A 24,202-nucleotide genomic window follows, 5' to 3' on the forward strand; every position below is an offset into this window, starting at 1 on the left:
GCTTCGAGCCTTCTGCTTTGTTACAATGAGAAAGAACTGGGCTTCCTTTCTGTAATGTAGTGGCTCAAAAGCCTCTTGAAAAGGAGGACCAAAACTGGTCACAAGGAGGGATAGAAAATGTACCTTGGAATGTACCAATGAACAATTAAAAGGAAGCATCTGTCTTTTTCTTTATTTAAAACTTTTAGCCTGGAAGCCATGCTAAAGACCAGAACAGGTTTTTTGAATCACAGGAACATGTCATCCAGAAAGTACTCGCAAGTCCTGTCTAGTTGTTGATACTAAAGTGTGTTTTCCCACATCTTCCTATCAAGATTGTATTGGTCTCTCTCAGCAGCTCATGTGTGATATTCCTGAAGTATTACTGTTCACTACAGTTTCCTTCATGACTGTTTACCTGTGAGAGGATTTGGGTGTGGGTTTCTTCATGAATAGCATAGCAATAGCTCTTCCAGTGTTTTTGGTGATCTAGCAGCTATTAGACCTATCAGCTGACTGACAAAGACTTAGAAACAGAAGTTCCCATTCTGCCACAGCAAGACAATTTGATATGTAAAACTGTGATTACATACCTTTTATAATTTAATTCCCCCCTATTAGTGCAGGAATTAATTCTAAGAAAGTACTTTGACCAGGTAAATCACCATGGAGCAAAGAGCTTCTCTTTCCCCTTTTTATATTTACCTAAAAAACCAATGGTAGCTTGCTGAGTCTGTGTTGCATTGTTGGGGGATTGTTTTCCTCCCCCTCCCTCTTTTATTTCATTAGATCAAACTGTTCACCAGTGAAACACTAACTTAAAAATTATTATATAGAATCCATAGGATAAGAATGAAAGAATTGATTCTGCTGGAAGAGTTTTCTTACGGAATTCTTGTGATGTAATCACAGTTAGAATCCCCCATTTTTACATGTTGTCTCTTTCACAAATCAAGAGGCAGGAAGTGAGGATCAGAGTGCTGATTTCCCATGTCTGCTGTTGTTTGCAGTGGATATCACCGTCTATCGCAATGGCTACCACGGAGATCTGAACGAGACATTTTATGTTGGGGAGGTGGACGAGGGTGCCAGGAGGCTTGTCCAAACAACTTATGAGTGCCTAATGCAAGCCATCGATGCAGGTAAAACATGCCTGAAGCATGAAGGTTTTGGTTCTCAAACATGCTTCCTCACATTGCCACTGCTCAGAGTGACTTCTGCTGCAGCACACAGAGGTTGTCACCAGCTGATGATGGGTGTTGGGTAAAGCAGTGATCCTTCAAACGGCACAGTTCTGTGAGTGGTGGCTGCAACTTCTTTTTAAATGTGGGCTGATGAGGAAAATGTATTTGATGCTGAGCTGATCCGTGGATGACATTGACATGGAAACAGCCTTTATTTGACCACTGATGAGTATGACATCCTTGATCTGAGTAACTTAGAGAATGTAGCAAGTAAAGTATGCTTTGGAAAAGCCTACTTTTATAATTTGTATATTTTGTATATTTTTCTATATTTTGTATATTTTTTGCACAGTGACTCTGCTAAGGTAAAACACGGTGTGAATGCTTAAACACGTAGCCCTGGCAAACCTGATGGTTATTTCATAAAGCTGGTTACGAGCTTTTGATTTCCTGTGGGAGTGTGCCAGAGAAGACAGATACATATTCTTCAGTACCTACAGAACTTAAATTATCTTGCTTAGTTAACAACTGGGGCAGCTGCATCGAGACATACAATGAGATCAAAAGGTAGCTGCAGAATGTTCTGTTCAACTTCAGAAAACAAAAGATGAATTTCTCAAGTCCATGGAAATACTTGTACCATCTGTATCCTTTATACATTGCAGCTTCTTAAAATTCCCATTATAATTTAATCACTTCATGGCCTCTAAAGATTGAAGTTTAGGGTGCTATGTAGTAAGGCTTTAAACTTGAGTTTAATCAAAAGTAAATGTAAATAAAATAAATTAAAATGAACATAATTTGGAGATAGCTAGTCCAGCTGAAAAGACAAAAATCCATAAGAATGATGTCTTGTGTATCCATTGTGTGATCAAGAGAATACTGCCAGGTTGAGCTGTGAAGAATAAAGATGACCTGTTTATGTGAGATTGCTGTTCTGAAATGACCAGTTTGTTTTTCCAGAGCTAAAACAGAACAGTGTGTGTCTTTGGCCCTGTACTTTTTTATAGCAAAAGTTACATGTGTTGTCTCTTATCCTTTGTATCCTGCCCTTGATGTAGAAATTGTGACAGAAATTTCCCTGTGTTCATAACAGTGAAATTGAAATTCTCACTGTAAGTCTTTTTTACCAATTTTTAGATGCTGTAATGTGTTTTAAAGGGTTTTAGACATTGTATCTGAGTAGGAATTCCAGCAGCAAGTGTGTCAGCTATTAAAAGGGGGTCACCTCCCCCTCTTTAAATCATCTTGGAGTCTTGGTGTTGGACCAGCAGGGCTCTAGCTGGGGGAGCTGTATGAGAGAGAAGCACAGGACTCCTTGCTCCATCGAAATGAGTTGCATGTGCTGTCAGGCTCATACTTCACAGCTATTTAGCACAAATGCAACAGATAAATCTCCTTCCCACCATGTCCTTTTTTAATTTTTGAGGAAGCATGTATATTCCAGTAATATGAGTTTCTTGTTATTTTCTATAAATTCAGCTTAGGGGTTTCAGTTGTAGTCTGTTATATTAGCAGAGAATTGAACTAAAGGTTGCTTCACATAAAGTTTTAGCTTGATGTGAACTCTGATTAAAAGATGGCTCCACACAACCACACATCTGGCTCCTGAAGGAATAGCATATATTCAGGGAGTTTGGAATAGTCTTGGAAAAGCTTGATATTTTGTTTTAAGGTGCTCAAGGTTGTTTTTGGTATGAATTTTCATTAGCTGAATGATGAAACATTGTTGCTTTTATGGTATCATTACTCCCTTTTCTAAGTGCTCAAAGGGAATTTCTCACACCATTTTCATGTGTTTCAAACTCTTCAACTTGAAAGGCTCCCTAAAGGGATTGTCAAAAAAATTAAACCTGAATATGAAAATTCTTATTTGCTGTAGCATTGTCACTGAGAATCTTGTCTAAGAGTAGGGACACCCATTTTATTTATTTTTTTTTTCTAAATATCAGTCCTTTGTGTGCATTTTTCACATAGTAGAGGCATAAGTGTATATTAAAATATAGTTCATACATTCATTGCAAGAAGCACTGCAGCTCAGGGTGTGAGAGCTCACCAAATACTTGGAAAGTCCTTTATTTTTAATTTCAAACTTTGACATCCTTTTAACGTGAGCACTTGCATCTATGAAAGGAAGAAAGTAGTATTCTTGTGAAAAAGGCACAAGAATACACTTCTGTCTCTTGGGTTATTTTTTTAATATGAGACAATTTCCTCCCTCTCTCAAGTTACTGCACTCACACACATACTCAGTGGATTAAGTGACCATAGGAAGTTGCATACTGGAACAGATGGACACACAAGCCATGAGTGCTACAAAGATGGTGTTTGATGGTCAGTTGTGTTGAAAGAAAGCTCTCTAAATTTCCTTCTGTATCTCTAATTTTGCAGTAAAACCTGGTGTTCGGTACAGAGAACTGGGGAACATAATTCAGAAACATGCTCAAGCAAATGGATTTTCAGTGGTTCGGAGCTACTGTGGGCACGGAATCCATAAACTTTTCCATACAGCTCCTAACGTGCCCCATTATGCCAGTGAGTATCCGTTCTCTTTGTGCTGTCCTGTAGACAAGAAGTGATTTGCAGTGAATGCACCCAATTACTTCAGCCATCAAGATGGCATTTTGACACTTGAGAAATATTTTTTTTTTAAACTCTGGACTGTAGCATACTTTATGAACTTGTGCTTGCATTAGCTGCCTGCACTAATGGTTAGTACTGGGTAAGTGCTCAAAGTTACTGCCTGAATTCCCATCTAAATTCCCTTAGACATTTTGTCTAACAGGAGCTGCCAAATGTTTCTCTCCTTAGAAGTTCTAAGCAAAACCTTACTGCCATTTACAGATGCAAATTAAAAGCTCTTTGAATAGTATAGATGGGTGTTGTGCCTGAATCTGGATCCTGTTTCTTTCAGTTTTCTTCATTTGAGTGTTGTGATTTGGTATTTCTGGAAACTTCATCCTAGTGTGTGGCAGAGGAGGAATGAACATAGTGGTAGTTTTTGGGAATGTCCATGGCCCTGTAGCGATTTTTCCAGCAAGACTAAGGAACAATCCACAGAGGCAAAGGATGGAAGTTAAGTGCCAGCAGACAACTAAGGGCAGAGTAAACATCATGAAGCAGTGATGAAAAGTTTACACTCACTTCAGCTGTAAAGCTGCCCTGATAATAGGACACTTATTTCCTTAGACCTGACAGGTGCCTCCATCTTCCCATCTCCTAATGAGCCTTAACACATGTTATGGTTATAGAATATAGTCTAGCAATTCCTGACTTTCCATGTCATCATTTTCCTACATTATTTTTTCTGACAACAGAGAAAAATCTGTTAATTGCAGGGTAAAAGGGTGTCAGTTCCTGGTATGTACTTTTTGTTGTGTAAAATGAAGAAAATATGGATTCTTTGGAGGCGGGGAACTTTTTATACCAATTAAAATCCAGTCCAAGAGCAAAGGAATTTCTATCTTTCCTGGCAATTTGGAACTTTGAAGTTTTTTTTTTTCATTGAGCAAATATGTCTGTTTCCAGAAAGAAAGATGCTGGGTGTTTTTTTCTAAAACACAGAGTCACAGCAAAAGCAAAGTGGAAAGATCTGAGGGACTTAAAGCCTCTTGGAGAAAAAAGAATGCTGCTGCTTATTTCTAGCCAACTATGAAAGGAGTTTGAAAAGCAGAAAGCTCATTTTCTAAGAAAAATGTTCTGTTGCTGTTGTGGCAGCTTGATTTCTGAGATTTTTTAAAGCCTCTAGGTGATTTAGGCAGTGTAATAAATTTACACAATTAAGGTTAGATGGGGGGATGTAAAATTAATGTAAATTGTCTACAGCAGCAAAGTAGCTGGGAGCTAATGGTTCCTGTGCAATTCTGGAGTTTGTTCCAGCTCTCAGGCTCAGTTACATCTGAGCTGTGCTGTCCTTCCAGGTGAAACAGGGCAGAGGAAATGGGCTGAAGCCTTTCTCAAGTCAAACTGCACTCCTGCAGTCATGCTGTCCATCAGTTCATGTGCCTCCACATAAGCATTTTTGATGCATTTAACATCAAAAAGTTCCTGTGTTATTGTCCTGGATGCCTCAAAATGCTCTGCTGTTTTATATTAGTTAGGGAACACAGCATTATCACTGACACCACTATGACCCAATTATCCAGCGTAATGAGGGGGCAGTGTCTTTCATAAATGGCATCATGGGATTACTTAACCACTGTCACATTTTGACAATTTATTGGAGCTAATGGCTCAATGCAAACAAATGAGATTCCAAGCCTTATCTGAATATCTTAAGTGCTTCTTACATCTGTTGTTTTTTAATTATGCTTTTCCATTATAGAAATGTGCAGAAATTCCTGTATTATATTTATTTAGTGTTTTTATGGAACTAGAGTTGAATTTACAGTTGTTGGAGAGAAAGACAGCAATTAATTTTAAGCTTCTTGAGTAAGTATTACAGTGTTGGTGGGTGGGGAGAAGGAAAGAACTAAGGGAAATCTTTACGTATACATAAAAATGGAGAAGTGAACAGATCATCTCAGAAGGGCTTTTTCTGACTTTACTGTGTTTCTGTTGTATTCTGTTAGGATAAGGATTCGTTCATTTACTAACATGGTATTCTTTTTTCTGACTTGAATGTTTTCTCTTATTGCAGAAAACAAAGCAGTTGGAGTCATGAAGCCAGGTCATGTATTTACAATTGAACCAATGATCTGTGAAGGTGAGCAATTTAGCAGTAGAGTAAAATGGTTACTCTTGTTTGCTCTTAAGTAGTGATGGAACAGGATGCTGGTTCTATCCTGTAGAGCTGATACATTTTTTTAAAGTTTCTCTTTGGGGACTGATACCTGTTATTTAAAGATTGGCAAGAAGTGATGCTTTTTGTTTTCAGGTGGCTGGCAGGACGAGACCTGGCCCGACGGTTGGACTGCGGTGACGAGGGACGGGAAGCGCTCGGCACAGTTTGAACACACACTGCTGGTCACAGACACGGGCTGCGAGATCCTGACCCGGCGCCTGGACAGCATTCGCCCCCACTTCATGACCCAGTGATAGTCCACACTGAGCAGGTGCATCAGAATGAGAAATACATATATATTTTTTGCCCCTGTACTATGCATTTTTTTAAGAGTACAGAATAGAAAGATTTCACCATTTACTTTGTTTTCGGTGATTGTAGATAAGAGGAATATCTCCAAGAACCTGACCTAAAGTCTGCAAAAGCAGAGAATTTAAAGAATTTCCTGCTTTCCTCCTACCTACAGCACTCACGCTGTACTTTCCTTTTTTCTTCAATTATCTCTTTAGCACCTTTCTTCCAATTAGGCCCACAATTGCTTCTGTTGCTACCATGATATTAGCTAGAAAAGCGTGGGTAAGCTTTCCCACTGGGACTTGATATTTTGGGATCCAGGTTTTTTTCACCATTTCAGTGTGCCCTATCACTCTTTGCTTGTGAGTGGCACCTGAGATTTTACGCATTTCTTATTCCAAAGACTTGCTCTTGCTTCTGCAGATACTATTCTGGGCCTTGTTTGTTTATCAGTTGAGAAGGGGGCAGAAGGGAGAACGACACGCACGTACAAGAGCGGGCTACCTGTAATTCTGCCCCCATCTCTAATGGTGGCTTCTGTAGTGATTGCCACTGTGGGTGGCACACTGTGTTAATGGCAGGACTTGTCTTTCTTGCTGGAGATTTGACAGGATGGGAAGTTAACAAAGTCTGTCTTATATGCAGCTCCCTGGAATAAACTGCTTTTTGGCGAAGCAGTGCTTCCAGGTAGCCTCCTGCACCAAAAGCTTGGTGAAACTGATGTATCAGACTTGCCTAGATAAAGGAATGAAACAAGAACCAAAAAGATCCCATGATTCATGGGATCCCTACATGTGTTAGCTGTGGGGAATTTTTTAAAAGTACATCCACAGTAGTTGTGGGAGATTGGATTTGCAAGACTTACAGTGAAGTATCTCAGAACAAGTCTGAGTGTGTGAAAATGAAACATGTCCAACACTGTATTCATTTTCTTTTGGTGATTTTTAAACGGGTCATTTTTTTCCCCCTTGGTTGAGTGAGTTTCAGGCTTTTGGAAAGTCTTAGGGGGGCATCTATGAAAACTGATCTTTTTTTCCTCAGACAGGGTATAGAGTAGGCAATATTGGTACATACACCCCTTTATATTTTGTTAATGGGTCAGGGAGAGCTGGAAACAGTTAAATTAAGGAGTGTGGATTGATTAAGCCTCTCTTCTCTACCCTTTCTTTTTCCATGCCCGTTTACCTTCCATCATCTTTGATGTCTCTGCTGAGGGAAGTTACTTTTTCTTCTGAACAGTAATGAAAAATTTCAGACCCCATTGTAGACTTCATCATACACCACACTGTAACACAAGAAATACTTAAGCAAACACAGGCATTAAATCATACAATCATGGGCATAAAATACACCTCTTACAAAATGTCTGGTGAATTTGTTGCCACAGATCCAAGAACATGAAGTGCTGCAGACCCTTGGTTCCCCTTGGCACTGCAGAATTTAAGTGGGGGAAAGGGGTTAGTGCTTCACAGAACTGGACTCATCTACTCCCAAATTTGCCAGAAAATGTCTTCTCTGCCCTGAGTGCCTCAGACCTCTGTTGCTGTAAGAGCATCACGGCAATGTTTTCATTACCTTTATTCTTGTTTTAATTATGCAGTAGAGTGACCTGAAACAATGCACAGAGAGCGCGTGTGTGTGCGTATGCGTGTGTGTAGAGATTTTTAACAGAAAACAGACTGTAGTACTTGAGTGGGATTACCTGTGCTGAATGAACTGTGTTGAGGAGATGCCTGTCCTGGAGGTTTGCCCACCATATCCTTCACTTGAATGGTTACAATACAATGGTCTTGCCTTTTCTATGTGTGTGTGTATGATGCAGGGGGTGAGGGGGCTTCATTTTTGGTCTATGAAATAAAAGTTGCAGCTGCTTTTAACAGAAATAACTTTTTTTTTGTCTTGTGATCAAAACCCAGACAGAATTTTCAATTACATCCAGGTTTGCTTGCAGTAGTGCAAGTCCCAGTGGTAGATGTGTGCATCCGGTTAGAACTCACCCTTAAACCCACATTTGTGCCACTTGGATACCTCGTTGTTGTTGCACTGATGCAACCAAATCTAGCACATTTTTAATGCAGGTAATCTATGATGCTATGCATTTCTGCCTATAAATGGAAATCACAGCATGACAACTGCTTATAGTGAGTTCATACTACTGCAGTATTTTTAAATGAGTGGAAAGCTTAGCATCTACACCAACATGAGAGGGCATATCAGCCTTGAGAACAAAACTTACTAAATAAAAATATTGAGAAAAGCTATTTTTTCACCTGTCTAGCTGTGTATTTACTTGAACATGACATACTAGTCTTGTGCTGACTGGATTGTGGAAATTAACTATTTTTGATTCTTACAAAAGTTGCTATCCACTTAAATAAAAGATCCCAACTTAAATCTACTTTTTAATGATAGTTTTAGCCATTGTATACACTTCTACCAAAAACAATCCTGCAATTACTTCTGCATCAATTTCTTAATGTATTTTCCCTTTACTGTTGTGTAAGTTCTGTTGTGTAAGTACTGTTGTGGAAATTCTTCATGTTGTTTCTGCAACTTGATGTGAATATTTAAAGAGAGGAGGTTTGTTAGATGGTGTTGAATAACAGCAGGACGAGAGTGGCGAGCCTGAATGTTTTACATGACAGCCAGCAGAGTACATGCCCATTCCATGCATAATGATTTGCTGGAAATTTTTGTCCACTGAAGTTCTTAACCGTTGTCAGGATGGTGCAGTTCAATACAATACCTTGATTGCCAAAAAAGGGGTAGAAGCTTTTGAGTCCCTTTGCTGAAAAACTTCAAAAAAACCCTATTTCAAAACATGTTCCATTCAATAAAAAGCTTTGCAGGACAAAGTAGTGTCTGGGACATCAACTCTTCAGGCTGGGAAGAAGCTGCAAGTCTTTGACCCAAGTGCTTTGATATCATTACATTTCTTTGTTGCTGATATTACAGACTGGCTTCCCACAAACACTCTGAGATGCAGATTCTCTGAAGTAATAATGTAATGCAGACAAGATTGTGTGGTCTTGCTCTAGTCTGTGCAGCAGAGGAACAGCTGTTCCAGTGTAAGTATTTTAAATCTGTTAGATCCAGCTGGGGGGTGGTTTGCCAGGTTAGCTACTATTGTATCAATACCATCTTGTAATTGTGGAGTACTCTCACAGCTTAACAGCAAGTTTTCTACTGGATTTTCTGATGTTCAGCCAACTTTCCTGGAGCTACAGGGTACTGAGAGTCAGATCGTTGCTGCGCTAAAGGGCTCACTTTCTTGATACAAATTCAGTTTTTATTTCCTCCTGATGCTCAAAATTTAATTCTTATGACATACACGTTTATTCTTTACTGTCTGAAATGAAGTAGAAATGCAGTACCTCAACTATTTTCAGAATGCTCATGGGGATATTTTTTAATGAGATGGAAAAGTTGTAATTGTTCCAGTTGTATAGCAGTGGCTTGGAGTAACTGGTGAGAGGGATTTTTTTTTTTTTTTCTCGTAAGATTACTGTTTGCATTCAGTGTTAAGTTAGAAGTTGTTTTGGCCAGGGTTCTTTAAAACATGAAACTTCTTATTTAATCAGTGTCCTTGGTTGATTGAAAAACACTGAGTTTCTATGTATCTAACTTTTTTTTAACTGGCTGGGCTTTCTGCCTCTGCTTTGCAGTCTGTTTTCTGCTATTTCTCTGTGGTTTTTTGGATGTGAGGCACTGATTCCAGGTTTCAATACAAAAAAAAATGTTATCTAGTCAGATCACTTCACCTAGAGTTAAGAAAACCTTGCCCTCCAGCAAAAAAATCCCAGAAAATCCTGAAGCCATCCTCACACAATGCTCTTTCCTGTTCCCCTGCAGCCCTCAAGGGCAGACTTGCTCTAATAGTAGTATTTTCTGCTTCAATGGCATGATCAGGTTTCTGACTAGAGGTAACAATCCCACAGTGTTTGTTCTTGTAGTGTTGGCTGCAAAGTTTTTTCAAAGTTAAGGAAATGGGACAACTGTCCTACTGAAGCCTTGGAGGACACTACTAGAGCAAGTGACTAGAGGAGTTTGTGCCATGATCTCTGCAAGAAGCCTGCCAAAGAGACCAAGGCAAAAATAAGGCAGAACATGAACCACCCCAGTGAACATGGGTATCCCTGGACACCGAACTCTCTGCTCTACATTTGGCTTCAAGATTGGGCTGGATGCTACAATCCACTGTAGTCCTAGAATAGCCTCAGAAACTTGTCAAGTTCTGGCCTCTCTCAGCACAGTTGCAGCAAACGCATGCTGCTTCTCAGCCCTGTGCTTAGCTGTGCCTCGTGCAGTGAATCCCACATCATTTGCTGTAGACTGCAGAACATTCTTCTTCTGTCATATACTCACTGTAAAACCACTAGAGGAAAACAAGTAAGACACAGCAATCACAGTCACTCTAAATGCTAAGTAATTCTAACACTGGGTTTTAGAAATAAGCTTTTATTAAGTAGATTGAGTTAGCCACTATTGAAATTGAAGAGTGAGTATAGAAACAGAAGTTCCATGATCAGGACTAATTCTGTAATGCTATTCAGTGGTTAACAATTTTGTATTATTTAATACCCAGAATGCTCACCCTAAAATACATGGTGTTCCTACTCCCAGTGAGTTTTCAGTTGCTTGATTCTATCTTCTATCAAAAATTCCATTATAAAAAGGCAGTTGGCATGACGCTGGCCAATTAGAAGGTCCACATTTGGCTCTAAAATTTTAGGACAGTTCGAATGCTTAAAATAAAAAAGAAAAAAAAATTACCAAGAAGTCAATTTTCTCCCCATCTGTCCCCTCCCTTTCATTGCTGAGACACATTTTATCTTCTGTGTTTTATAAGAACAAAGTCATGCTTATGCCTGTAATATTTACAAAAATTCCAGGATAATGTTTGTTATCTTCAGAGTTTTTTTTGTCTCTCCTCCAGTAAAATGAACTCCAAATGAATGCTTTTTCAAACTAGGTGTCAGCTTTCAGTAGCTAGTCAAGATTGATCAGGAGCAGTAATATTTACAGGTATTCTCCCTTTTGTCTGTTTGGAAAATGTTAGGCAGCTTTCATTATTAGTTTCCTAGGACTTACTCATGTATGAGTAAAGCATTGAAATGATACTGAAGTTTATAACTGGGACAGGGATCAACTGCTGGATAAAATTTGCAAAAATTCAGTGTTTTCAATTGTAACAAATACAGTCAACTGATTTATCCAAAACAGAATCCATATGAGCTAAAGCACATAGAGCAGATAAAGCTAGTACTTTCTCTAGAGTTATATACAATAGATAGATAGAGATTGAGATCAAATACAAAGAGTATGCTGGTTTCTGGAATCTGCAGAGGAACCTAAATATTACTGAATGTAATCTTCAGTCTCTTTACATTCCCTTTTTATAAGGAAGAATGTTTTAGCAATGGTGAAAGCCTGAGACTGACCTGTCCCCTTGATCAGCTTTACATCTGTGTCTATTAGTCTTGTACACTGTTGCTTGCTTTTTACTGTGTGCCTGTGTTTTGGCACATGCCTGGAAGCTCAGAAAAGTGTATTTATATCAGAATCAATGCATGTGGCATATGTAACCCTTTAGCTTCCCTGTTTAAAACATGACAGTGTGCAGGGAACCTGTACTTTGAGAGTGTCTGAGCAAGAAGTGTCTTGTGTACCTTTCAATATTGTGAACATTACCTTTTTCCTGAATGCATCAGCTCAAAAGCCTCATTAATTTTGTCAAAAGGCAGCGTGTGAGTCACAAATTCATCAACCTTGATCTTTTTGGACATGTATTCAGTCACCAGTTTTGGTACATTGTCTACACTCTTCCAGCCTGAAAGAAGCAAAACATTCCTTGTTTTTTCCTTTTTCCACCCATCTCAGAAAATTGAAAACACAGCCACATACACAGGCACTTGTGTGATCAATATGAAAAGGAACAGAGACAAGTGAAATGTTTGTCCCTCCCACAGAGGTCTGGCAAAAGCACAGATTATCCAAACACACGCAAGTGTTGATGGAAAATCTCTCACTAGCTGTTTCAGCATTCAATATTGACAGCAGCCCTCACCTAGGAAGATATATATAAGGCAGGTCTATCAGGCCCCCTACATATCTTTATAACCCAACCCAGTAAGTTTTGTATTGCTTGGACAAAGAGGAGTGTAATAATTCAAAGTCTGAATACTTCCAGCAACTTCAGCAATTACTGAATTTCACAGAAAAAGAACTCAATGTGGTTTTGAGTTGACAGAAGAAAATGTGTATCAATCTCTTGTTCCCTTTGTATTTTAAACATCTTTCTACCACATTGTCATGTTGGCCCCACAATTTACTAGTGCTTAAGCAACACAAAGATATTGATGTGAGTTCCCATCTCACCAAACTGAACCAAACCTCCACTTGGTGATAAAGCAGTCTCCCTATCCCACTCCTTTAGTACTGAGTAGCATATAGGTACCTTCTCTCTTCAAAATTTATCATACCATTGTGTTAATCTGTACCCTGTCCCTAGGAGTAAGAGATTTTAAGAGTTTTTATCTTAAAAGCCAGCATAGCATTTATGAATAGCCTGTCAATAGTACATTTCTTGCACAAGAAAAACCAAGGGGGTGTGTTCTTCCCAGCTATAGCCCAGAGTAAATTATTTTTATCCAGCAAGAGAGTTACCTCCAAATGCAGTCCCTTTCCATGTCCGCCCAGTTACTAGCTGGAATGGCCGTGTGGAGATCTCCTGGCCAGCAGCAGCCACTCCAACTATCACACTGACTCCCCAGCCTTTGTGGCAAGCTTCCAAGGCAGCCCTCTTCATGGACAGACAGAACAAAGCAGAGTGTTTATTGCTAAGATTTATGGTGCCTGGACTGGTAGCGCTTCATTTCCCCCAATTAATGAATCACCACATCAGCATTTAAGGAACAAGAAATACACTGAAAATTACTTTTTATTTTCCGTTGGTTCAGATTCCCTTATACTGTTAAAAGGTTCACTTTTCTCTTCTTATATTCTACCTAGCCTTTAAAGAAGTCACTCCGAATTCCTACTGAGAGTTGGGATAAACTGTAATCAACAGACCATATTACCGACAGTTAGGAATGCTACTGTAATTCCTGAAAATCTAGCCTTACTTTTAATAATACTTCTGCATTTCCAAAGGTGAAATTAGTTACTTGAGAAATTAAGGTAATACTGAGTGATCTCTGAGATTTTTCTGTTCATTGCACAATATACTTTATGTGAGTTTTGTTAATTTCAGTTGTCAGCACAGAGAAACTCAATCTCAAAAAAGTCTGATTAAGAAAAAAACATATGTAAGTGCCATTTTTAACCCAAGAAGTAGCAGCTGCTTTCATTACATAATTAGAATTGAGTGTAAATTGTCCTTTTTAGTCATAGCAGTTAACATTACTAGTAAAAAAATAAATTACTGAGTCTGGCACATTTTGTGTTAAGAAAGCAGCTGATCTTGCTGTTTAGCTGAACTGGTCCCTCCCTGTACATGCTCCTGTTGGTCAGGCACTCACCATGACTCCAACGTTTCCGATGCACTCAAATGAGTAGTCCACACCACCATCAGTCATCTCAACCAGAACCTCCTGGATGGGCTTCTTGGAGTCTTGGGGGCTGATGCACTCAGTAGCTCCAAACTCTTTGGCTTTGGCATACTTATCCTTGTTAATGTCAATGCCAATGATCCGGGATGCTCCTGCTATTTTGCAGCCCATAATAACCGCCAGCCCAACTCCTCCCAAACCAAACACGGCACATGTAGTGCCAGGCTCCACCTAAGAGTTAAGAAAGGAGTCATGAGCAGCAGAAAAAAAATTCATCCTTCCAGGAGAAGATGAAATACAGATTAAGGAGGCTATAATAAAGGAAAAAATGGAAGCAAATATATATGGCCATGAGATTTTATAGTCAAGGGAAACTATGTAGAAATTTAATCCAAAAAGCTCTTTAGGTACTAAGCTGTTTTTTCTGCCTGAAGACTCATGCCCACTCACCTACTACTTGTCTCACCCTGAGTTTCAGACTATCAGAATGACTTGCAGCAAGATGAACATGTACCAGAAAAGAAATTCATATATAGCTGTAATCAAAAGAGATGCAGAATACTCCACCTGAGTTTCCTCCAAAGGGCAATGGGTTCTTCTAACCTGATCTAGAATCTTATGGGGGAGTTAGAAATTCTCAGCTAAACTTCATCAGTTGAAGAGGAAGAAGAAACACAGATTTGGTAGTTCACATTTACAGTCCTAATGCAGTCGTTGAGGTGTGTGTGCCACAAGCACAGCCTTTACCTTAGCAGTGTTGACAGCAGCCCCATAGCCCGTGGAGATGCCACAGCCCAGCAGGCACACTTTATCCAGAGGTGCTGCAGCATCTATCTTGGCTACAGAGATATCAGCCACCACGGTGTACTCGGAGAAGGTGCTGGTCCCCATGAAGTGGTAAATCTGCTTTCCCTTGCAGGTGAATCTGCTGGTACCATCAGGCATAACTCCTTTCCCTTGAGTAATTCTTGAGACAAAGACAGGAAAGTGCAGTCAGAGTTTTAAGCAGCAAATACTCTCACCAGACAGAATCCACTACGCAGCACGGAGAGGCAGGTGCTTACTTGCACCTTTATATTTTGACCATTTCAATGAACCTAGGAATTCACAGAAGTGAGATACTACACTCCTAAAATTTCATGCAGTTAATTCCTCCAGGGAAAAACTGATAAAAATGGAGTTTATTCACACATTGACCTTGTTAGTTACCAATGCTAACTGCTCGTCCAACAGCACCACACCGTCTTGGCCTCCTTCAGTACGCTCCCCTTGAACAGCACCTGTCAGTTATGTCACTGGGGCTTTTTTTGGAGTTTGGGAGAATTTTTTTTCAGAACAGGAGCTGCAAATTTATCTGGGAAGCAGGTGGAAAGGAAAAAAAGAGCTCTCTGTATGATTCTGTACCACTTGAAAGCTTACAGCTAAATTCCCTGAAGCGCTTCCCTTAAGTATGAATTAAATATGGAGTCAGAGCACTTATGTTTCCAACCTGTGGACACAAGGTAGTAGTTTGCACCTTCACATATGTGAAAAGAAAGAAATGGCTTTATTTAAGGGAAGAATAAAAATTTTGAGGAAGAGTGGAAAAAAATTGCATAAGTGACTCCTGAAACACCTACTTTCCAAGTCATTAAACAATGTGTCAACAGATTTATTCTTCAAAGAAAACTGTCAACTACTTTTGCTAACTACAGAAGGTATACATTGAACAAATACTAGAGTATGTGTCAAAGTCATACAGACCTGATCTTCTGGCACAGGTTTGTTTTAGGATTCTTACAGAACTTGCACTCTCCACACTGAGGGATATATAGAGGGATAACGGTGTCCCCTAAGAAAAAAAAAAATAAATCCTCTGTCTAGTTAATGAGTCAAGCAAGGCATTCCGGAAAAAAAAAATGAAGTTACTTGATTCTCTATGTTCTTCTGTGAGCTTCAGTTCACTTTGTATACTAAAAGCTGTGTATGGTATACAGTGGTACTATAGAGTGCTAGATAAACCACTTAAATCCTGGCCTGAGACAGCCCACCTGAAATTCATTGCTCCAGAATAAGTAGCAATGTTACTGTAAAACAAAACAACCTCAAATCAACAGTGAACAACATGGCTAAACACTTTAAGCGTTTTAATTAAGCCAACAGATAAAAACTTTAATTTGAAAAAATAATAAACCCCCAACCCTCTTCTAACTATACAATGATCTGATTTCAAGTTAAAAAATGCTATTCTGGGCTCTTTCAAGCTTTAAATCAAGAGCTCACTGAATAGATTAGTGTTGTGTTTTACAGACCACAGAAATCTACACAGGCATACACCCCAGAATAAAATACTGTATAACTCCTGCAATACAGGATTTCAATGGCCCATTTTGACAGTTGGTCTTCAAATAAAGTAACACTTTCAAGGAAGGCAGAAAACTTGTATTTTCTTACCCTTCTTTACTTTTGTTACTCCTTCCCCAACACTCTCTACAATTCCTGCTCCTTCATGTCCCAGGATCACAGGGAAACATCCTTCAGGATCAGCTCCACTCAGAGTATAGGCATCAGTGTGACAGACAGCAGTGGCAACTATCTGTGAAGAAATATATAATCTGAGACACCCTGAAGAACAGAATAGTAGCACAGATCTAAATTATTGCCTTTGGTCAGAAATTCAGAACAATTGCCAAGTCAAAGTTCTGGCAGCATTTGGGATATGGGAAACATACTTTCAATTTCTGGCAAGTCAGTTTTTCTTACTTTGGAAAAGCAAAGTCTTGACAGTACATTTTTATAATTTCCATCAACCAAAATGTGACACTGAAAGGAGTAAAAGATGACATGTTTCTTCTTATAGCTAGAAATCATGTCATCTCAATGTAGTTTAGCATCTCAGATTTGAAATAAGTTAAGACCCAGAGGTAAAATTACCAGAAGGATCATGTAGAACTCTCAGTACTGCATAAATCCAGCTTAAGTCTTCAGCAACATACAGAAATCCTTTCCACAGACATAAATTTCACATTAATGCATACTTTTCAGTAGATACAGGCTCCTGGAAACTCCAGATGAAATCTGAAACTTGGGTATAGGGAATCTAAAAGACCAATCCCCACTCAGCAGCCATTAACTTATGGCCTGACTGAAGTAAAATCCAGCATGTTACACAGCTGCCACAAATGACAAATTGCTGCCCTTCAAACAAGATAAAGGTGTTCCTAGGACAGACATTTTGAGGGAACTTACTCTGTAACAACTGAAATTGATCCCCAAGATTAGCCATTATCCTCAGACCAGACTGTGAAGTAGGACTAGTAGAAATTAAAAGTGTTTTTCATAAATATAAGACCTAAATACTGTAATTTTCTTCTCTGTAAAGCCAGCTGAGATACTAATGACCTAATGATACCTGTTCAATATTTCTGCTGGCAAACCAACTATTCATCTTTAATACTCAGCCTCCTAAAACAGAAAACATATAGATAAGAATTGATGTAATTACCTTGATACGAACTTCATGAGCTTTTGGTGGAGCAACCTCCACCTCCTCAATAGAGAGAGGTTTACCTGCCTCCCAGGCAACAGCAGCCTTGCATTTAATAACCTAAAAGATAAGAATGACAAGAAAAAAAAAGAGGACATCTGTTGTATGGTTCATCTAAAATAATTCTTGTTCAGCCAAGTGAGAAAATAAAAGCAACACTACTGGCTTTTGGAAAGAATCCCAGATCTGAAATTCATAATTTCAACACAAAGGTTTAATTGCCCCACATTTGCTTTCAGGAAACTAAACAATAATGAGTAAGCCAAGATCTGAAATTTGGATGTCATTCTCTTACGGAGTAAAAAACATAATAAGACTCCGATTGGGAGACACGCTGCAGTGAAGTGAGCAACATGAATGGAAAGCTTGCATAATAAAAACAGTGGTTTAAAATCAAAGACTGCCATTCATTACAGATATGTTCATTAAATACAGTGTTTGAATTTCCTGCTCCTGATCAGGATGGTTTCCACACAGGATTCTGGCAAGGTGATGCATCTGTGCAGCTGACAGGGAGAGCCCCCCAGTGATCCAGAGGGACTTTGCTATAAGGCTCTAACACCTCTGCAGTGGCTACAGGGATCACTGTTAGCAAGTCTTCACTCCCTGCTCTCAGCACAACAAATCCTACTCTGCAACCACACCTAAACATCCTGGGAAGCTTTTCAGTCCCAACAGTTCAGAGCCTGGATGAAAGAGCAGGATTTCTGAATCTGTAAACTCTATTAACAGATACATACACACAACTGACTGAGAAAATCAGCAGGGATTATAGCCATACACTCTAGAGCAGCTTCAGGATAAGCATCTGGATTACCCTTAGAGGTCAGTTTCATGAAGATGACGAGGCCATTGCTATTAGACATATAAACCAACAGAAGAACATGACGTTTTGTGCGTTCAAAATAGCTGTAAATGTTCCCATGGAATGCTTGCAAGAAAGAGGATTAATGTAAATTCCCAAGACCTCCAAAGGGCAATGGGTTCTTCTAACCTGATCTGGCACCTTATGGGGAAGTTAGAAATACAGTCACTCAGCCTTTTTGAAATCTCACTTGCTGGAAGAAATAACAGTACCAAGACCATCTTTTGAGCTTGCAAGGTCTGATTTCTTGTGATTAGGAGAAAGTAATGGCTAGTCTATGCCTTCCTGTAGTGTTTCTGTTGTACAATAAGCAGTACCAGGCTTTGCCAGAGCCAGTTAAAATCCTCACTGTACTTGTAACAGCAGAACTTAAGATACTTACCTTGGCTTAAATTTGGTAAGGTAAGTACTACAGACACAAAAAGGTTTGTAACAGAAAACAGGTACCTATTCCAACAGCCAGCAAGGGTCTAAATAAGACAGAAACACTCCTAACTACAACCATGAAATCTTCTTATCCTGCTTTTTAATACCAGGGTAAATATTACAAAAATGCACAGAATGTGCCATAGTAACTAACTGTGGAATCACAGTGTGAGCCATCGGTCATAATCTCTAAATCTACCAAAGATTTTGCCAGAAAATCTAAATTCAAAGCACAAAGTGCAAGAGGAGCCATCATTCAGTAAATCATTTACTGGTTTTCAATCCATCTCCTCATCCTCCCCTCATTAAGTCATCACTTGTTCTTCCATGGGAGACAGCACATTCCCAAAACTTGATTTCCACAAGATTAGTTAAACACAAAATTAAAGACAGAGAGGAGGAAAAAAATTTATCCTTACAGGATAAATTTTGATCATCTAAAATTAACAGTATACGTCTGGAAGCACATTTTGAAATAGTAATTTCTGATTCAGTTCATACAACCACAAAGCTCCCTGGCCTATTCAGAGTGGGTATCAGGGAAGCCCCATCTTTTTCTGCCCTATTATTCATAGCTTTCTGCTGTTGCTTTGCTGAAAATCTTGATGCCAACAGCTGGAAATAAAAACCAAAACATCAACTTCTAGCAGTTCTTCATTTCCTCTATTACCACCTCTATCACTGGAGCACAGCTGTTGGGTTGCTTGTGGCTACGCACACGATCAGCTATCTCAGTCGGGATGAAAGCGAGCTCTGGGCAGTGACAGAAGCTGCTCCAAACCCAGTGCCAGCCTGGAGCAGCTTCAGCGTCCGGCCAAGCGCGGCCACCGAGCCCGCTCGGGCCCCGGGCACTGACCGCCTGAGCAGAGAAATATTGGCAGAAGGTCTGGGCTATTGCGCTGTTCCTAAAGCAATGCAGCAAATCTGCCAGGCAGTGGCTTTGCGAGCAGGCAGGGGCTTGTTCTACCCCTTCTTTCCAGCCGATTCGGCCGCACCTGCCCGAAGGCCATGGGAAACCACGCAAGCTCAAGGTCTTCTGCTCGTTCCCGCACCGCCACGACTCAGGAGCGGCCGGAAAGCAGCCCTCAGACCCACAGGACGTGCACGGGGGTCGAGTACAACACCCGGCGGGGAACAAACGCGTGTTTTCCTTCCCAGTCCTGCAAATACTCACAGCGGGAGCCTCCCACGCCTAAGCAGAGGCACCCACTCCGCCGCCCGCCTCACACGCGTGGGGCAGGAGCGCGGAGACGCCCGGGACAACCCCCGCGCCCCGGTTCTCGCCAGCGCCGGGGCGGGAGCGGCCACGGCGACCCCGGCCCGCGGCCCCAGGCAGCCTCCGGACCCCGGCAGGGCTCGCCCGCCTCATCCTGCCCGCTGCGGAACCCTCCGTCCGCCCCCGGGCGACCTTCCCGCCGCGGAACGCAGAAGCTCACCCCGCTCGCCATCGCGCACGGCTACGGCCGCCAGCGGAAGGGGAAGGGGAGCCCGCCTCCTTCTCGGCTGCCTCTCTCCCCGCCTCCCGCTCAGGGGCGGGCGAAGGAGCGGGGTCCTGCCTCTCTCCCTTGGCAGGCAGGGGCGCGCTGGGTCCGGCACAAGCCCCGTGTAGCGCTTTTCTTCCCGCAGGCCGCGGTGCGGGCCCAGGTCTCTGTGTGTCCTGAGGGTCCCGCAGTGTTGCCTTGCGGTTTGTGGCTGCTGACGGCTGCACAGCGTTTTCCATCGCGGCCCTTTAGTCCGGCCGGCAGATGGAGATTACTGTGCCTGTGAGGGAACAGGTCCTCTGTCCTGGCTGAGCGGCCTGTTCCTGCCGACATCGGGCTGCCCAGAATCCTTCCCAGCTAATGGGATGCTGCGGCCTCTTCTGCGCCGCTCCCTGAGGGAGCCTGGATGTGCCTGCCTTCTCCATGCGGGGCGATCCCGCCCTGGCTCCCGTTCTTGGTGCTTGGTACCGCCTGTGTCTCACCTGGACGTAGGGGGAAGCTGCCCGTGTCTGCAGAGCATGTCCTTTGTGCCTGAATCTGTTCTTGGCTGCATAAACTGCAGCGGTGGAGGCTTTATTGGGTGGCAGTGCGAAGACTTGACTTCAGGCTGGGTGAAGGCAGCTCGCTGCCGGGATAGGTGAAGGGATCTGCGGTGGGATGGAAGTTGTGACTGGGCTTCTTGACATTCCATCCAGCAGCCTTTGAAGCAAAGGAGCTATCGGTGCAAGACGGGATCGTTCACTGGCTCGTGCTGTTTCATTTTCTGAAAAAGCTTTTTTCAACAGGGAGGGTAGGAAGACCTTCTTGGGAGGTCTGTAGACATGATTGTGTAAGATGAGAGGAACAGTTCTGCCATGAGCTGTTGGGATTTTCCACAAGAGGTGATGGTGCATGGGGAATTGTAGTCCCCTTTAGTAAGAAAGGGAATTTTTATTTTCCAGTGACATGCTAACAAAAGCTTAGCAAATACCACACATAGACAACAGCACCAGCGTATGGCAAATGAATAACAGGACATAAGCAACTATGGCATTTAGTAAATAACATGAAAGTAACATAACATTTAATAACAAATGAGAAACTAAATCTGTAGGCTCATGAAAGCTGATGTGGAACTGGAAGGTAATTTGGCCAGTGGGGGTGCTACACAGGTTACATAGCTTGTTGCTGGAATCAATGCAGGCCTTGTCCATTTCCTTGGTTAAATTTAGCTCTGCCAACCTCTCCTGCAAATTTCCGGGTTTGTTAGTGCTTCCAAAAAACCTCCAAGCATATTATGTTTAGCTAAACTCCACAGATGCTCTGCTTTTTTTAGTATCTTTGACAGTCTTAACATTGTAGGCACTGATTCTGGTGGACAAAGGGACAGATACATAAATCAGACCTTTTTAGTGCTCATTGTCCGATTTCAGAGATGAAAGAAGTTGTTTATTTTTTCATCTTTCCTTCCCTTGCAGTTTCATGATGCCATCCCCAGTGTTGCTGAGTACTTTTGGAAGCCCCTGGACATCATAAGTGGTTTTGCAGCTTTCTTTCTGTTCTCAGCACCGTGCAAGCCAATCAAGTTATCACTCCATGCTCTTGACTGAACTGTCTAGGCCTTGTCACATGTTTCAGGTTTTTATGTATTTAAGTTCCATAGGTGAGGACTTTCTCTACTGCTCTGGATTTTACATTGGTTTGGTTTTGGTGTTGTTCTATCAGGTGTTACATATTAATCAGGAACGTAATTTGGATTGGGTAAAAAGGGGCACTTGGAAGTACTCTGGGCACGTGGGAGGGAGACCTGGCATCATCTTCTCGTTTGGTGGATGTGGTCTGCTTCGTGTACCAAGTAGGGAGAAAAGTCCAAAACAACTAGGCATCTGTATTACATTTTTTTCTTTTTCTTTTTTTTTTTTTTTTTAAACTGTATTATTATGCCTACCCTACAGGCATTAGTTTTCCAGTGAGGGTTTTTCTGTACCTTAGTTTAACTTTGAAGCACAAGAAGATACAGGGCAAGAAATCACTTGCAAGCTTGCTTGGCAGTGTATGGCTGAATGAAGATGCAAGTGACGTTCCAGGGTGCCCATCGTGGGACAGTCTGAGTGCCAGTGGCAGAAGCTGGCTGTGTGCCTCAGTCAGGAGGAGGAGCTGGTGCTTTGGCACTGGAACTGCTGGCTGCAGCCTCACACACTGGTGAACAGATTGGCAAGGCACAGGGAGGGTGGAGCAGACTGACAAGTCTACCCAGAGGCAAAACTGAAGTGCATTAGTACAAATGTTGCCTGGTTTGTTTTCCCCAAGCAGATATGGTCCTAGATTGACACACAAGTAATTTTCCTTCTAGTAATTCTATAAATTTTCTGAATAAAACCAGTAGTTTTGATAGAAATATTTCATTAGAGCAGCCCTGTTACAGCTGGGATAATCTGTTCACTAGTTCCAGCAGTAGATGCTTGAATATTACTCTCTTTTTGTGGGGCACTGCTCTCAAAACCATCCTTTTTAAGTCTGATTTAAGTTTCCTGCATTTTCCTGTGAAGTACTGGAGGATAATATTTGTGCAGCATAAAAAGGAAAAAAGCTAGAAATACTTGTCATTCCTCAAGTGAGTATCAATTAATTTTATAAAGTATAGCTGGTTAAGAAATGGAAATATTTTAAAAATCAGAATTGTTTTAATTTAGAAACACAGAATGATTTAAGTTGGAAAAGACCTCTGAGATCATTGAGTTCAACCTTTGACCACCACCACACTGACCAGACCATGGCACTGAGTGTCACGTCCAGTGTTTCATTAAACACCTCTAGGGATGGTGACTCCACCACTTTCCTGGGGAATCCATTCCAATGTTTAATCACTCCTTCTGTGAAAAAATTCTTCCTAATGTCCAACCTAAACCTGCCCTGATGCAGTTTGAGACTATGTCCAAAAATGCTCAAAGCTTGTTGGTATTTCTTTGGATAATTCTTAGGTAATTGAAATATTCTGCTTTTATAAATATAAATATTATAATTATTGGTTCCAAAGGAAAAGCTTTAGGAATGATTTCACTAATTAATCCTAGTATAATTCTGAAGTATACTAGAGTAAAATAACTTTTCAAAACAAATCTGATGTACCCAAGTATGAAAGTGACCAGGACAGTTTTGCAGTAGAGACATATGAAGCTGGGATGCTGAATGTTGTTTAATATATTTAGATATGGAAATTGATATAAATAACACTAGTATTAATATTATTAATTGATTTAATATTTTAGATATGGAAATAAGTAATTAGGGGAGTTTTGCTGTTAAATATTCTCTGCATTCATTGAAAACCAAATAAAACTCAAAAAGTTGATCATATATGTGCTGATTTTAATATGTTAATATTAAACTAACTATGCAAGGGAAATTTGAAAGATGAAAGTGGGGAAAGAGTAGTGCTGTCACCTCCTTCTTTGCACTTGGCATCGTTTTCTTCTGTTTTCTATAAATGTTTTTACTTCCAAATGTAATTATTTGGCCAGCTGTGAAACAAGTGATGTTTTAGGAATCAAGCAGAATTTGAGGAGCTCACTAATTATCTGCTAAAATTTGAAGTGCTGCCCAATTAGTGACTGTTGTTAAAGGGGCAGGAGGATCTCCGAGATGCAAGGCAGCATGCCCGGAGAGCAGGGACCAGTGACCACCAGGTGGCCCTGCGGTAGAAGGGAGCTCAGCACTCAGAAGGGCTTACGCAATTTTTCACCTATCAGCAGTTCTAAAGAACTGGTAAAGTGCAAGTTACAATTTACTTTAGGCAGAAGTTTTTTTATAGTGATCGAACTTGTTTTTCATGTAAGTTTAGATTTTTTCCAAAAAGGAATATTATGTCTTGTCCCAGTCCTGCACAGATTTATTTGTGTGTTTATATTTGTTAGAGAGATACTTGGCAAATTGATTACATTGATTACGTTTGATTAAATTAAGACTGTGCAGTTGCATGTGCAGTGTTAGGGAAACATTGTTTATTGGAAGGAACTTGGCGCTTTCTCAGTAGGGAAGTGGTAGAAGTCAATTTATTAACATTTATTGAGTTATAAGTGTTAACTCATTACCAGCACTCTTACTGTCTTATGTTTAAAAAGTAGTTGAGAGAATC

General features: G+C 40.7%; 2 protein-coding genes across 3 annotated transcripts in view; one reads left to right on the forward strand and one right to left on the reverse strand.

Annotated features, from left to right (window-relative positions):
• Window positions 1–9,101, forward strand: part of METAP1 (methionyl aminopeptidase 1) — a 28,016-nt gene extending 18,915 nt beyond the window's left edge. The window contains exons 8-12 of one of the 2 annotated variants that reach the window (XM_058837425.1): window positions 990–1,121; window positions 3,555–3,698; window positions 5,803–5,868; window positions 6,040–6,217; window positions 7,628–9,101. In XM_058837425.1, the coding sequence (XP_058693408.1) occupies window positions 990–1,121; window positions 3,555–3,698; window positions 5,803–5,868; window positions 6,040–6,200 (503 nt within the window). In that variant the 3' untranslated portion in view covers window positions 6,201–6,217; window positions 7,628–9,101. Of the gene's footprint in view, window positions 1–989; window positions 1,122–3,554; window positions 3,699–5,802; window positions 5,869–6,039 lie in introns of both variants that reach the window. The other variant, XM_058837424.1, reaches the window with a different exon arrangement.
• A 1,581-nt stretch (window positions 9,102–10,682) lies between these two features.
• On the reverse strand, window positions 10,683–20,181 carry LOC131578572 (alcohol dehydrogenase class-3). Its single transcript, XM_058837426.1, has 9 exons — window positions 20,044–20,181; window positions 17,275–17,376; window positions 16,224–16,365; window positions 15,534–15,621; window positions 14,538–14,757; window positions 13,761–14,021; window positions 12,907–13,042; window positions 11,932–12,070; window positions 10,683–10,985 (listed from the first exon to the last, which is right to left on the reverse strand). Exons 1-9 carry the CDS (start codon window positions 20,053–20,055, stop codon window positions 10,961–10,963), a joined length of 1,125 nt encoding a protein of 374 aa, XP_058693409.1. The 5' UTR covers window positions 20,056–20,181; the 3' UTR covers window positions 10,683–10,960.
• Window positions 20,182–24,202: the final 4,021 nt, after the last annotated feature.

This window comes from Poecile atricapillus, chromosome 4, assembly GCF_030490865.1.
Source record: "Poecile atricapillus isolate bPoeAtr1 chromosome 4, bPoeAtr1.hap1, whole genome shotgun sequence".
Classification (NCBI taxonomy): domain Eukaryota; kingdom Metazoa; phylum Chordata; class Aves; order Passeriformes; family Paridae; genus Poecile; species Poecile atricapillus.

Excerpts from the sequence above, each read along its gene's own strand:
- LOC131578572 (XM_058837426.1), bottom strand. Across the intron at positions 13,043-13,760 it reads TCGGAAACGTTGGAGTCATG|AGGGCTGCCTTGGAAGCTTG; the intron begins GTGAGTGCCTGA and ends CTGTCCATGAAG. Across the intron at positions 10,986-11,931 it reads CTGATGCATTCAGGAAAAAG|CATTCGAACTGTCCTAAAAT; the intron begins GTAATGTTCACA and ends TTTTATTTTAAG.